At 40.2% G+C, this 16,682-nt stretch overlaps 1 protein-coding gene across 1 annotated transcript; it reads left to right on the forward strand.

Moving 5' to 3' along the window:
* Positions 1 to 88: 88 nt before the first annotated feature.
* maco1a (macoilin 1a) lies at positions 89 to 11,587 on the forward strand. The gene is given in 11 exon segments (XM_042745512.1): positions 89 to 229; positions 1,357 to 1,498; positions 1,599 to 1,725; positions 2,944 to 3,067; positions 3,516 to 3,694; positions 4,761 to 5,256; positions 5,334 to 5,492; positions 6,590 to 6,772; positions 6,901 to 7,021; positions 9,625 to 9,799; positions 9,884 to 11,587. Coding segments are annotated over 11 exon segments (1,989 nt in total). The 5' UTR covers positions 89 to 149; the 3' UTR covers positions 10,087 to 11,587.
* Positions 11,588 to 16,682: the final 5,095 nt, after the last annotated feature.

Raw genomic sequence — 16,682 nt, forward strand, 5'->3', positions numbered from 1 at the left:
CACGCAGACTGTTTTTATTTATTTCTTCGTGTCTAGTGGAAGGAAAACACTGACAGTCCCGCATTCGCGTAGCGATGCGCATCAATATCAGGACGGTCACGTAGTTTCCCCTCGAGTGCTCAAAGTGACGGGAATCTAAAGGGTGGAGAATGAAGCGGCGCAATGCGGACTGCAGCAAACTCCGTCGCCCGCTGAAACGGAACCGAATCACCGAGGGTATTCACAGCAGGTACGGACGGAGAAGCTCCCGAGCACCGACCGCACCGTAATGGCGTCTCTAAACTGAGCTCGGCCGTTTATAAGCTGTCACAGTCAGATACAGATGACAGTTCACTCCGGCCTGAGTGTGTAGCTTATACCTGGATGCTGGCTTTGTGTATCATCCATAGGCTTCAATAGTGCAGTGCAATATTACACATAGTACTGGCCATGTCATCAATGTTCTTATGCAGCTGTCTTTTATAGCCATCATCACAAGATCCAGTTTATGCAAATGTGTTTCGGTGCTTAGCTGGTCACTGACTGCTCAACCAGCTACAAGACAAAAACATCTTGACCAACCGGTAGCTGGACTGTTGCTGCTCCGACTGGATCTTACAGTAGGGCATTGAGATGTCTTATGACGTGGATGACACATTATCGAAACGTTTCTGCCATCTACACTGTTTTCAACATGTGTTGGGTTATTGTAATGAAGGTAGTCCTGTACAAACTGATTGATTTTAGACTGGTCTTGTTCTAGAAATTTTTAGATTAAACCTTGTGCAAATTAATCTAGTTGTGGTTAATTCCACATGATGCTGTGTTGACCTAGGCCCATCTGAAAAAGAGAGAGAGAGAGAGAGTGTGTCTAAACACTATCCTAATGATTCTGGGCATAAAAGAAAAATTGATAATTTTGACCCATACAATGTGTTGTTGGCTATTGCTATAAATATACCCGTGCTACTTATGACTGCTTTTGTGCTCCAGGGTCACATATGGGGTTCCCACAGTAAAAAATGTCAGGGGGAAAAACCTGGAAGAGTCATGGAAATGCCTGTAGTGATTTAGTGAATGCAAATTTCTATGGCTATGGATGCTCACAGAAGGAGACTACTTTATAAAATGACTTTTGCACACAAATATGTGTAACATAATGAAAATTAAATAATTTATAATAAAAATCTATTTACTTTTTATTGTATCTAAATTAAATTGATACCTGATATATTAATAGAAATCCTCACTAGAAATTATTTTAGAAGTGCTTACATGCATGCACTATGGACAGCTGGGACAATAATCAAAATTCATTTATAAAAAGATTTCAAGAATTAATTTTTATGATTCTTCTGATTTCTCTTGATCTGGCAGTACCTTCCTGTACCTGAAGTTCCTGGTGGTTTGGGCGCTGGTTCTGCTGGCTGATTTTGTGCTGGACTTCAGGTTCGAGTACCTGTGGCCTTTCTGGCTTTTCATCAGGAGCGTTTACGATTCCTTTAGATATCAGGGACTGGTGAGTATTATATAGTATATCAGTTTTATAAACGTCTCTGAGTGACGAGTTCTACACAGGCTAAATCGATCATCCCTACACTTCTCGTCTGATTCCACAGGCGTTCTCTGTGTTCTTTGTGTGTGTCGCATTCACATCAGACATCATCTGCCTCCTGTTCATCCCCAAGCAATGGCTGTTCTTCGCCGCCAGCACGTATGTCTGGGTACAGTACGTGTGGCATACAGGTATTTCAACCTTGCCCAAGCCCCATCTGACTTTCCATGAGTATCATTTTAGGACTAAGGCCGCTTACACACTATAGAGTTGATTGAATTTTAGAGAACACATAAGAGAAATTATTTTGTGAAAGTAATGCGAAGTAATCATGTAACCGGAAGTTGCACAATCTGCCTTAGGCTTCCATTGAACAATGAATACTTCAGACTTGTGCTTTCAGAAACTCAGTTGACTGTTTTCTTGTTTGATTTCAAACTGTCCCAGTTTATTCCACATGTCTGTCCATGAACTGCTCTGTCAGAAGTTTTGCTAGCATGTAAGCACATAAAGCCTTTGTCGCTGATTATTCAGTGGCATAATTCAGGAGCATTCTGCTAAATATTACACAACTGTTCACTTTTATAGTAGTTACTAGAGAGGGTGATGTTGAAAGGGCTTTTCTTATGCAAACGATAGCATTTAGATCTCTTTGGATATTCCTTTATCTTGAATGTGTTTGAGGAGTGGGATTTTCTTTTTTCAAAGCACTTGTTGGTGATTGACATCATAGTTAATGTATTCATAGTTTATTCAAATTTTTTTTTTTATGTTTTTGAAAAGTCTCAATTTGATCGAACACAGACAGGGATCTTATGAAATAATATTACAATTTGAAATAACTGTTTTCTATCTGAATATATATTTAAAATGTAGTTTATTCCTGTGATATCAAAGCAGAATTTTTAGCAATCTTCAATGTCACATGACCTTTCAGGAACAGCAGAGATCTTTGATGGATTTTCAAGTGTTTCTGTCATTATATGGCCTTTTCTTGGGTCGATTCAGGGATACCTCAGGACAGAAGAGGAAAAGAATTGCTGACACTGAGTGATTGTTTCTTGAAAACTGCTTCAATATGCCTTGAGCTGTGACTGTGATTGCTCCTGCTGACACACAACTTGCAGCGTGTCTCTACAAGAGAGGGTGCTTTCAGCAAACTAGGGTTTTGTTTGCAACCTAGAGCTTGTTTTGTGAAGCCCGTGTGACGTTATTGATCTCACAAACAGCCAGTGGCCTTTTATGCAACCTCTTGGTTGTCTAGGTCACTAATGGGCTAGAAGTCATTATAGTTTGAAGAATTATACATTCCTAGATATGCCGTAAGAATGTCATAACAATTACAGGATTCTAGAGATCAATTGTTGAACATTACACATAGATTTCCCTCTCTCTCGTTTTATTTTCAGAGCGAGGTGTGTGTCTACCTACTGTTTCTCTCTGGATTCTCTTCGTCTACATCGAAGCAGCCATCCGATTCAAGGATTTGAAACATTTTCATGTAGACCTTTGCCGTCCGTTCGCAGCTCACTGGTAAGCTTTGCTTGCATTTTACTCGGCCGCATGTCATTGCAAACCTGTATGATCTACTTTCTGTTATGCAACAAAAGAGGAGAAATTCTGAATTATGTTCATGCTACTCTTTTCCAAACAATAAAAAAAAAAAGCAAAAACTCACTAGCTTCACTCACAATGCATCCTTTTGAGTTCCATGTAAAAAAGAAGGTTTTGTCATGTTGGGTGAATTAATATTATCTCTTCAAGTGCAAAGCCACACCACATTATTCTTCACCAGATATAACCATCCTATTATATCGCAGAAGTCAGCTTTGTATTTGTAAACACACTGGTGGCGTCTCCATAGCAGCAGATGGGAGGGTTGCCATCATCTGAAGGTGTCTGATGTTGAGTCATCACTAGTTGTACCAATCATGTTTTATTTCTGTTTTCTGTAACATGCTGTTCTGTTCCCTCATTGCAGCATTGGCTATCCCGTGGTGACGCTGGGATTCGGATTCAAGAGTTATGTGAGCTATAAGATGCGTCTGCGCAAACAAAAGGAGGTGCAGAAGGAAAATGAGTTCTACATGCAGCTCCTACAGCAGGCCCTGCCTCCAGAACAACAGATGCTTCAGAGACAGGAGCGAGAGACAGAGGAGGGTAAGATCACCGTTTGACCGGTTTCATTATATGATCACGTCTTCTTAATTTGTTAAAGGGGAAGCCATGCAAAACAAAGACAAAACAATTTTCATAATTTTCCATTAAAAGAAATTATTTTTGAAATGAAATGCATTAAATTAATGAAAAGTGACAGTAATGACATTTATAATGTTAAATAATAAATATTAATTATATAAGTTTAAATGCTATTCTTGTAATGGGGTCGTGAACTGCCTTTGTGTTTTATTTTGGACTGTTTCCTGAGGTCCACTTATAATGTTATCAAGATTTTTACATCAAAAACATCCTAATTTAGAAGTAATAGGTTATTTTCTGACCCCCCTCATCAGAACACTGTTTGAATAGGTGTGGCGGATTGTAGACTCAGAAGCAAACGCCCACTGCTGTGATTGTCTAATCGTTGTGTATGTTTGACAACGTACATTCCTTGTAGATGGACACTGCTGTTAATTTTTTTGTAGGTCAAAAATGCATAAGTAACTCAATACATATCAAGCGATTTGTAAGAAGAGACAAAGCAATATCCATTACTGTCAATATAATATACAATCCAATATAACTGGGCTTATCATTCATGAAAATTTAGCTTTGCCATCATAAGAAGATATTATATATTAAAATGGGAAATGGTTCCACAATTGGAAATCAGTTATCATAAACATGGTTATTTCAGTTTTATTAAAAAAAAAAAAAAAAAAAATATATATATATATTAGTACTTTTTGGCAACCGAATTAAAGAAATGAAGTTCTAGTTCAATCATCAGACACAGAAATGAAAGGGTCAACTTTAGTGCATTGTAGGAAACTGTGTGTTTTGGATGTATACCACACATTTTTCCTAATGGTATCGAGGTTTTCCATGCATACAGCAAATTTTCATACTGTGTACATTAAACATACTGCAAAAATAATATCCGTCATATGGTAATATTACATAGCCTTTTCATTTGCATGATGCTTTCCGTCTTGTTTCATTTGTAGTCATACAAGTCCGACAGCATTGCCATGTAACCTTAAAATCTCTTTCATTCATTTGGTAGCCACCTCAAAAGGCTTGTCTGAAGCAGACTCGGTGTTAGTGGCTCAGAACGGCACTGCTATTACCAAGAAGCTGCCCATCTCTCTGCCTGAACTGGAGTACAAGGAGAAGGGAGGGAAAGACAAAAAACAGCAGCAAAACAGCATAGGAATAAACAACAACATCCTACAGACTGTGGATGCTAAACTACAGGATATTGAGTATATGGAGAACCACCTAAACACTAAGAGACTCAACAACGAGCTCAGCGGCAGCGCCGAGAACCTGTTCCTGAAAGAGGAGGTGGGCGGTGGAGGAGGAAGCTCTGCCACCTCCAAACATTACAAAAACTCCTCCCCCCACAGCCACAACTCCACCAATGGCAGCGTACCATCCTCCTCGTCTAGTAGGAGTGAAAAGAAACAGAAGTGTGCAGGGAAAAACCTTGCACCTCACAGAGATCTGATGGAGAACTGTATACCTAACAACCAGCTCAGTAAGCCAGAAGCATTAGTGCGGTAAGACTCCTGCTGTGGTCTGATTCAGCAATTGGAGTGCGTTCGTCCTGTTCATTCTCCTTTTCTCTGTCTGGCAGGCTTGAGCAGGACATAAAGAAGCTGAAGGCTGACCTGCAGGCGAGCAGACAGGTGGAGCAAGACCTGCGCAGTCAGATCAGCTCTTTGAGCAGTGCTGAGAGGAGCATGCGCTCTGAGCTCGGCCAGCTCCGCCAGGAGAACGAGTTGCTGCAGAACAAGTGAGAAAGCAGCTGCTTAAAACCCATTCAAGATGATTACCGGTATATGCCAAAACACATTTTACATGGGACTCTGACTGATTAATTGAGGACCACTTGACAGGTGGTGTTTTTCATTGAGGGTGAATATTACTGTCAGTTATTTGAATATGTAAGACTGAAAATTCATCGTTGATATGATAAATGATTGTAATTGGCCAGTCCTAATCAGTGCTCAGAAAGGTACTGGTATACAGGTTGGGCCAATAATTTACACCTGCATAAAGGCCATTCAACTAAAAATACACTATGAAAAAATAAAATGGTTATTTAGACCATTTTTGTTATTGTTAACTAAAACTAGCTAATATTTTTTTGTTGTTGTTGTTAATTAAATGTATATTAGATACAAATTTGTTAATAAGATCAACGTTGCCTTGGCAAAAAAAAAAAATTATTTGTGGAAAATTATATAATAGGATTACAGAATCAAGACGGTTCTATTTCAAAGATTTATGTTTTTATCAAGATAATTTTTTTTTGTTCATATTTACTCATTTTTCAAATTATTTATTTCTAATTTAGTAAATTTTATAAAAAATAAATATAAACTTAATTTCAGCAATTGTTATTTAAATTTATATAGTGTGTGTGTGTGTGTGTGTGTGTGTGTGTATCAGCATCAGTGTTGGCTATCATAAAAAACAACAAAATTACTAAAAGTTTGATTTAAAAAAAAAAAATTACAATTAAACTAAAAACTGAAAATACAGAAAAAAGGTCATTCATAATATTAATAAATAATATAACAGCATATAAATAGTATTAAAATGACACTGATTTTGACCCATATAACTGACGAGTTAGACATTTGATTGTTTTAAACCAGTATATCCCATCAGTAATAATTTGTTATAATATATTTTATTTGAATATCACCTTTCATACTTTAAAATCTCAAATTGAAATGAAAATCATTACAATTGTTAATTATTAGTACACTACTAGCTTACTATTTTCCTGTGGTAACACCTGACTTTGTATCATCAGATGCTCATTTGCATCTCTCTACTTGCACTTGTTTATGGCAGTGTTGATTATGTGTGTCTCTGCATTAGGCTTCATAATGCTGTACAGGCCAAGCAGAAGGACAAGCAAACGATTGTGCAACTGGAGAAGCGGCTTAAGGCAGAACAGGAAGCGCGAGCCGCAGTGGAAAAGCAGCTTGCAGAAGAAAAGAAAAGAAAGAAGATGGAAGAGGCCACAGCCGCACGTGCTGTCGCTCTGGCAGCTGCCTCCAGGTGAGACTTCCCTCAAAAAAATATGCTGCAACCCCGTGTTCTGTGGAATATGTTGCTGTGTGTGTTTCTGTGTCTTGGTTTTGTTATGTCTGTGTGCTGGTGGACTTGACTCTCGCCTCCCTTCACAGAGGAGAGTGCACAGATTCACTGAGGAGTCGCATACGTGAGCTGGAGTCAGAGTGCAAGAAGCTCACACATGACATGAAGCTGAAGGAGGAATAAATCAGAGAGCTCGAGCTCAAAGCACAAGTAAGCCAGAACCCCTGCTGACATGCTGCTTTAAAGAGATACTCCATCACAAAATGAAAATGTTGTCATTAATCACTTACCCCCATGTCATTCCAAACCCGTAAAAGCTTCGTTCGCCTTCGGAGCACAATTTAAGATATTTTGGATGAAAACAGGGAGGCTTGTGACTGTCCCATAGACTGCTAAATAAATAACAGTGTCAAGGTCCAGGAAAGTATGAAAATCATCATCAGAATAGTCCATCTGCCATAAATTATTCAACCGTAACGTTATGAAGCGACGAGAATACTTTTTGTACACGAAGAAAACAAAAATAGCAACTTTATTCAACAATTCCTCTTCTCTGAGTCTCTCCAAATCAGCATAGCGCCATTTAATTGTTTTTGTTCTCGCACAAAAATTACAAAATGGCGCTACGCTGATTTTGAGAGACACAGAGAAGAGGAATTGTTGAATAGTCGTTATTGTTGTTTTCTTTGTGTACAAAAAGTATTCTCGTCGCTTCATAATGTTACGGTTGAATCACTGATAGCAGATGGAGTATTCTGACGATGCTTTTCATACTTTCCTGGACCTTGACACTGTTATTTATTTGGCAGTCTATGGGACAGTCTCAAGCCTCACTGTTTTCATCCAAAATATCTTAAATTGTGTTCCAAAGACGAATTAAGCTTTTACAGGTTTGGAACGACATGGGGGTAAATGAATAATGACAAAATTTTCAGGAGTATCCCTTTAATATGCTTCCCCAAGAGCAGTATTTACAATAAAGCATTCAGGGAGAAATGACCTTTGTGAGGCATATTGTGGTTCAGTTGGTGTGTGATTTGTAGGAGAAAGACATTTTAAAAACATTTAAAATCAACATTTTTTTTTTACTTCAGTGCCCATTAATCCAAAGAAATAATGTTTGTCTTTGTAATTTTTCATTAAATATAAACTTGTTCCACTGCTGGACCAATTTTCTTTTTCAGCTAGTGTTGTCTAGGCCATGAAGGCCTCTGGTTGATGTTAACTCAATACTCAAATAACTATTTAACTGATTTAGTGATGCAAAAATATTTTCATGAAAATACACCAAGATCAAAAAAAAAATAAGATCCGCACACAAGAAATATGCCAAAAAGCTCATATGCATTTATTATCCTGAGGCCACAAATAAAGTGCGAAAGTGCAAGTGTACCAAACGTTTTTGTGTTCAACCCTTCATCAGTGCTATGTTTTCAAGCATACACCTGCGCCCACTTAACAGGCCCATTTACTGTAATCATTACAATATACCGGACATTGATTATGGAACACCATATGGATAAACACACACATACACATTATATATATATATATATATATATATATATATATATATATATATATATATATATATATATATATATATATATAATATATATATATTATATATATAATATATATATTAAATTGTACCCATAGTAAATTCAAAGCCAAAAAACATAAATATTCACATGATTATCATAATTAAATCTACATAAATTATATCAGAGTAAAATAATTATATAATACATCTTTATCGATATATAATTTAACAAATATAGATAAAGTATCAAGCAGCATTTACAAAAAACAACTGAGAATTAATTCGTGTAAAAATACCACCGCTCGAAAGTTTGGGGTCATTAAGTTTTTTTTTTTTTTTCTTTTTTTTTTTAGTACGAGTCAAAATAAGTCTCTTAAGCTCATCAAGCTTGCATCGTAATATTGTGAAATATTATTACATTTTAAAAACACTATTAATAGATTTTAACATGTATTTTATTCCTGTGATGCAAAGCTGAATTTTCAGCATCATTACTCCAGTCTTCAGTGTCACATGATCCTTCAGAAATCATTCTAATATACTGATATGCTGCTCAGGAAACATTTCTGATATTATGTTCTTAATGTTTTGTGGAAACCATGATACATTTTTCAGTATTTCATGATTAATAAAAAGTTGAAAAGAACAGCATTTTTTTTTTAAATAGAAATCTTTTGTAACATTAGAAATGCCTGTGGAGTGCTTATGAGCATTTTAATGCATCCTTTCTGAATAAATTAGCTAAAGTAAAATAAATAAAATTTACCGACCCCAAACTTAGTATAGTAGTGCATAACAGTAGTATACATTTCTGATACGCTTCATGAGCAAATGATTTCCTGAAGTTCTCGGAGATATATATATATAGTGTGCGTGTGTGTGTGTGTGTTTATATGAATAGTGAATCAATAATTATTGATTCGCTGTTCATATAAAAACAGTTAAATATACACATTTGAAACACTTTTTTTTTTTTTTTTTTTTTTTTAAATTGATATTTGGTTTGATTTGGCCTGATTCCTGGATCAAAGTGTTTATTCACTACACGATTGGCTGCAGATTCTCATTCAAGTCTGGAAGCAGCCTCATAGTGTTCAGATGGATCAGATCTAATCTAAAGATCAATTTACCCCTTCATTTATTTTTCTCAAAATATTCTGTTTCACACAGAAATATCTACCAAATTATGGATGTAAAATAAGTTGAATGATGTTGAATGATGACTAAAATGTACCCTCAGATACTAAACTCTTTGTTTCTTTATGTGCAGGAATTGCGCAAATATAAGGAGAACGAAAAGGACACAGAGGTTCTGATGTCAGCGCTGTCGGCCATGCAGGACAAGACCCAGCACCTAGAGAACAGTCTGAGTGCTGAGACCAGAATCAAACTGGATCTCTTTTCAGCGCTCGGAGATGCCAAGAGACAGCTAGAGATCGCTCAAGGTCTGCCCCCTTCCTGTTTTAATGCGTCTCTTAGGCTCGTCTGCTTCTGCTCACTAACCTATTCTCTCTCTTTCCCGCACACAGGTCAGATTTTGCAGAAGGAGCAGGAGATAAAAGAATTGAAGCAGAAGATCGCAGAGGTCTTGGCGGTCATGCCCAGCATCACCTACTCGGCAGAGACCAACAGCATGACCCCTGTGACCCCACATTACTCCTCCAAGTTCATGGACACCAGTCCTTCCAGCTTGGACCCCAATGCCTCCGTCTACCAGCCGCTCAAGAAGTGAATGTCCAATCACATCGTCCACTCTGCTCTTTGATTAGTCTGAGAAGTTCAGTATGCAAACCAATGGGATGGGGTAGTATTTTTGTTTGATTTACCCCTCCTCTGTTAGTATGGCTCTTCTTTGTTGTTGATAAAATAAGTGGAGAAAAATTAGAAAAAGGGATGTCACATTGACCAGAACTGCCCTCCTTGTGTTTAAGGTTATTTTTGAAGCTCTTACACCTCAAATCTTTTCTTGGTTATGGCACTTCAGCCTGTTGAGGTTCTTTTGTCATCCTCCATCTGTTTTGTGAGGTCTTTATGAAGATCTTTCATGATTTTATTAGCGCCTCCTCATCTTTGTGTTGAATCTGAACGGTTTTATCTGCCAGTGACTTCTTTTACTTCCCTGGTATAAACGTACCTTCTTTAAGTTTATTAAATGTAAAAAGAAAAGGGAAAACGTATTGAAATGAGACCGTATTTGGGTATTTGGGATGGAAAAACAATGTGTTTGTTGCAATGTAGTGATTTAAGAATGCATTTCAGTTTAAGTATGACCACAGTATTGTGCATCTTTTTTTTTTTTTTTTTTTTTTTTTTTTGAGGGAGGTAAAAAGCATTTCATTACAGATGTTGGATCGGAGTTGGAAATATTTTAGGTGTCTGTTCCTCCCGTTGATGTTTCCTAAAAGGTCGAAGACACAAAAAAACCCATGTATTTAAAAAGGGACTGATCTTCACATTGTATTTGTTGAGAGAAATGCTGCATAAATATTCGAGAATGTTGTCATATTTTGCAGTCAATGCAAGTCCTTTTTGTTACCGGACAAAATTTAAATAGAATTTAGATGAAACCAGTTGAAAAGCTGAACATATGATGTCTTGTTTGCCAGTTGTTATGTTACACAGTGCCTTGAAATATCTTGTTTAATATAATACATGCCGTATTCACCCACCCCTAGAATCCATCTGATTGGTCAGCACACCACATGACCCTTTTTTTCTTTTTTCAAGAATGGCGTTTAAAATCATCTGCCCTCTTGTTGCCATGTGTTTTGTCAGGGCAGCAGCAAGCCCACTCTAGTCCACTAGTTTTCAATGGTCTGCTGTTTCTGTCATGTCTCTAATTTACATTAACATGTTCATTGCATTCTATAATACTTTCCGAATGGTTTGATTTTGGTAAAATGTGCCAACTTTTCCTCCCTTCCATCATTTAATGTCATTGAGGATAATGCAAACCATGCATCATTTCATAGAGACATCATTCAGTGACTGGGATAACACCTGAAAATCAGTCCATTAATGCTTCATGACAGAGTTCTCCTCCACATTTCTTCTTCAGTGGTTTAAGGTTTGTGTCATGATGCAGGCAGAATATGCTTGTTTGGTTTAGTCCTTGTTTTACAACAGGGCTTTCTTTTTTATTTGTCTACTTTTTGGAAAGTATTACTGTGGATTGCATTTGGTGTTTTTATGGTAAACTTTGTGGAGAGTAAAGAACACGCCTTTGTTTCTCATTGTTTGATCTTTTTATATATAGAACAAAGCTAAATGTTGGTTGTGTGTGTACAGGGGTGTAAAGTACATCTTTACTGTACTTGTTAGGGAAATTTGCACTTCATTCAAATGCCATTGAAATTAAATACTTTATAGTTACTTTTACAAGGGGAGAAAATAATATTTTTTACTCTTTTCAGTGTCATTTTGCCTTACAAATATGTAATAGGTCATAACTTATCTTTTCTCCTTCTTGCATAATGTTATGAATGTTTACAGCAGTCAAAGAATCCAATTTTAATGTGAGATTTAATTGGCTAAAAATCTGGTCATCCGTAATTGTGAAAAGGCTGCAGGGCAATTAGCACAAACTAAATAAAATAAATATAAAACAAAATGCAATATAAAATATATAAAAATTAAAATATATAAAATGTAAAATAAAATACAAAATATACCAAAAAAATCATTATTAGCAATAGAAATTTTAGTTGTTGTTGTTTAAGCTATTGCAGAGGCAGCATTTTTCATTTGTTTAGTTTAAGTTGAAGGACTAAAATAACTACAATGTTATAATAAACTAAATTGACTATATATATATACATAAATACACACACATATATATATATATATATATATATATATATATATATATATATAGACAGACCAATACAACAAAATTACAAATTACAAAATAAAGTTTAATTAGCAATATTATACCACTGATCTGCCTTAGGAAACATTTTGCAGATTTTTAACATTATTATTATTTATACAATTATTATTATTAAAGACATATTGAAATGCTAAAAAGTGCATGAAATTAAAAAATCGTATTTCACTTGTTTGATTTTACAATTTCATCAAAACAAGCCTTAGTTTCAATAGAGGGCTATTTTTTATAGCCACATGAAGGCGACAAAGATGAGATCGGTAACATCTCGGTTACGTATGTAACCACAGTTCCCTGAATAGGGAACGAGATGCTGCGGTGACGTCACCGTATGGGAACACCTTCGGTGTGACGAATGTCTGAAGCCCTATACCATCTCGCCAATCCTATTGGCCAAATAGCGCTTGGGCACCGCCCTACGCATGCGTACGCATCGTATACCCGGGCCGCCGCGCGCTATTTAGCTCAGATTTCATGAACTGAAGAGAAGAACGCTATCAGGTATGGAACGGCCGGGACCGCAGCATCTCGTTCCCTATTCAGGGAACTGTGGTTACATACGTAACCGAGATGTTCCCTTTCATAGGTCACTTCGATGCTGCGGTGACGTCACCGTATGGGAACCCTATACCATAACGCCTGACGTACCTGATAGCTGGGATCCAAGGAAGCATCTGCTCAAGCGGAGAGAACCCGGGAGCCAGGAGCCGTCCTTACATCCAGACTGTAAAACTTGATAAAAGTGCTCGGTGAGGACCATCCCGCCGCAGCACAGATATCAGCCATAGAAGATCCACTGAGGGCCGCCTGAGAGGAAGCGACTGCTCTAGTGGAATGAGCTTTGACTCCTAGAGGCGAGGCGAGACCGCGCGCCTCATAGGCTAAAGATATTGCCTCCACCAAACTAATGGGACATGCGTTGCTTTGTGACAGCATGGCCTCTATTCTTGTGTCCAAAACAGACAAACAGCTGGTCGGACTCACGCCATGAGGCTGATCGATCGACATAAGTCTTAAGCGCTCTGACAGGGCAAAGACTTAGATCTTCTGATCCTGTCCCAGCAGGGGGTAAAGCCTCCAGGACCGTCTGCTGAAAATGAAAGGGGTTCGAAGCGACTTTAGGGACATAATTAGGCCTCGGTCGCAGCAATACCTTCACAAAGCCTGGTGCAAAATCCATGCACGACGGCGAAACAGAAAGAGCCTGTAAATCCCCAACTCTCTTGAGGGAGGATAAAGCCATAAGAAGAACTGTCTTCAAGGTCAGGATTTTATCCGGTACGGTTTCCAAGGGCTCAAACGGATGTCCTGATAGACCTTGCATTACAATAGATAAATCCCATGAGGGAACTCGCACAGGGCGGAAAGGCCTCAGCCGTCGCGCACCTTGTAAAAAGCGAGAGACCAGCGGATGACGGCCCACTGAAGCACCATCCATATATACGTGGTTAGCTGAAATGGCTGCCACATAAACTTTCAAAGTTGCTGGCGTTACTCCATCAGAGAAACGGTCTTGAAGGAACTCCAGTACTGAAGCCACTGGGCAGTAAACTGGGTCTATACTACGAAAACCACACCAGGTCGTAAACAGCTTCCATTTGAAAGCATATAAGCGTCTCGTAGATGCTGCTCTGGAATTCATAATAGTCTCGGAGGTTTCCGCAGAAAGACCGGGACATATTAACTCACTCCGCTCAGAGGCCACGCCCACAGTTTCCACAGATCTGGCCTCGGGTGCCAAATCATCCCTCGTGCTTGCGATAGTAAGTCCTGTCTGAGGGGAATCTCCCATGGAGAGCCCACTATTAGACTGACCAGTTCCGCAAACCACGGCTGTGTGGGCCACCACGGAGCCACCAGCAGCAGCTGCTCCACTTTGTCCAGCCGTATCCTGGACAACACCGCTGGAATTAAACGAATTGGAGGAAAAGCATACAAGCTGGTCCTGGGCCAATCGTGAGCTAACGCATCCAAGCCTAGGGGCGATGGAGGGCATAGGGAGAACCACAGTGGGCAATGCGTAGTCGTGCTCGACGCGAATAAGTCCACTCTCGCCTCTCCGAATATCCGCCATAAAAGGCTCACCGTCTGTGGGTGTAATCTCCATTCCCCCTGCTCCAGAGTCTGTCTGGATAGCAGATCCGCTCCGACGTTCAAACGTCCGGGGACATGAACTGCTCGGATCGATAGAAATCTGTTCCGAGACCAAAGAAGAATACTCCTCGCCAGCCTGCACAGGGGGCGAGAGCGTAACCCTCCTTGATGATTCAGGTATGACACAACCGCCATGTTGTCTGACCTGAGTAGTACATGACGGCCGGTCAGCAGATTTGAGAAATACTGGAGAGCTAGAAAAACTGCCAGTAGTTCCAACCTGTTTATGTGCCAACCGCGTTGTGTCGCTGTCCACACTCCATGAGCTGGGCGCCCTTGACAAACAGCTCCCCAACCGGTCAAAGACGCGTCCGTCGTGACAGTCTCTCGGGAAGCACAAATCCCCAGCCCAACTCCGGCTAGAAGGAACTCGGTTGACATCCACTGTTTTATTGACATAACACACCTCCGTGTCACCGAAATCGTACGATGCGGAAAACAACGGGGTGAAATGTTATGACTTTTCGTCCACCACTGAAAAGGGCGCATGTGAAGTAAGCCCAAACGAATTACGGGGGATGCCGCTGCCATCAGACCTAACAGCCTGAGACACAAACTCACCGTCACTGTGCGGCCTACTTTGAAGTGACGCACGCATGACGTGAGAGACTGAATGCGCGGGAGAGATAGTCTGGCTGTCATCGCGCGAGAGTCCAAAATCTATTCCCAGAAAGGTTATCCGTTGAGAGGGGATTAAAACACTCTTCTGGAAATTCGTGCATAAGCCCAGGCTGCTTAAATGATTCAGCACTAAATCTCGGTGAGAGAGTGCTTGAGTCTGTGATTGAGCTAACACCAGCCAATCGTCCAAGTAATTCAACACACGAACGCCCTGGAGCCGCAACGGGGCCAGAGCTGCGTCCATGCATTTTGAAAAAGTTCGGGGAGCCAGGGCTAAGCCGAACGGAAGAACACGGTATTGATACGCTTTGCCCTCTAAAGCGAATCTGAGGAACTTCCTGTGTCTCTTGATGATCTGAATATGAAAATATGCATCCTTCAGATCGATCGTGACAAACCAAGTGTTTGGTTGAATCTGAGACAAAATGGACTTTACCGTTAACATCTTGAATTTGCTCGTCCTGAGTGCAAGATTCAAACGGCGTAGATCCAATATGGGTCGCAAACCGCCCCCTTTTTTTGGTAAAACAAAATAGCGGCTGTAAAAACCTGACTCCATCTGAGAGGGGTGTACTTCTTCTATAGCTCCTTTCTTCAGCAGAGCTGTCATTTCTTGCCGCAGCACCGCGACTTCCTCTGGTTTCACAACCGTGGGAAGAATTCCGCGGAAAGGAGGCGGGCCCTTTCGAAACTGAATGGTGTATCCGAGACGAATCGTGCGTAACACCCATTGCGAAATGCCGGGCAAGCGTTCCCACGCGGCCCGAAATAGCGTCAGTGGTTTCAAGGTTTCCGCCTTTTTCAGCGTTTTCATACGCGTTAACATGCCCGAATACGGAAAGCTCGCGGCGTCCGTAAGACGGGGAAGCGCGCGCGTCAAATCCGTTGCATCTCGTTGTGTATAATCCTGAAGCGTGTCCACGGCAGGAATTAATCCAACAAGATGAACATCGGGCTCTGCCGCTAGCGAAAAAGCGGCGGCTGTATGAGCCGTCATAAACGGGCCGTCTTTGCCAGACCCTTGTAGCGTTCCTCGGATTCTGAAGGCTGAATCGCGCAGAGTGTCTGAGGAAACGCCTGACATGGTTGCTCGATCCAATGCCGCTCGAAGCGCCTTTTGCGGCGAGACAGTCAATGTTAGAGCGTGGGGACTGCAGTGAGAGGGTTGGATGCGCGAAAAACGTTCCAATAGCGCTCTCTAGCGGAGGGCACAGTCCCTGGCAAGCAGCGAGAATATCAGGAGCTGCTATTAGGAGCCCGAGAGCGAGAGGCATTAGCTGTCGAACTCAGGTCTAATCTTTTCCGCTGTCGCTGGCGAGCTGGTGGAAAAGCCTTAGGACCCCAGTCCTTACGAGGGGGCGCCATAGGCGAAGGCTCTTCCCGTGAGGCAGCCCGTTGGCGGTTTTTGAAGAGGTTGAACGAGACCGCGCGCGGGCGCCTGCCGCCGTTCAGTCTCTCTGGGTCTGCGTGGAATCAGCTGGCGGAAAGCGGCTGATTGCTGTTTCGCTGCCCTAAATTTATCCACCAACCGACGTAACTGCCTCTCCAAACAAAACCGTCCTTAGAAATGGGCGCGTCCATGAGAAAAGATTTATCCTTTTCTTTGATATCGGTGAGATTCAGCCAAAGGTGGCGCTCAACCATAATCAAACCAGCCATGGAACGGC

Source organism: Cyprinus carpio, chromosome B19, assembly GCF_018340385.1.
Source record: "Cyprinus carpio isolate SPL01 chromosome B19, ASM1834038v1, whole genome shotgun sequence".
Classification (NCBI taxonomy): Eukaryota; Metazoa; Chordata; class Actinopteri; order Cypriniformes; family Cyprinidae; genus Cyprinus; species Cyprinus carpio.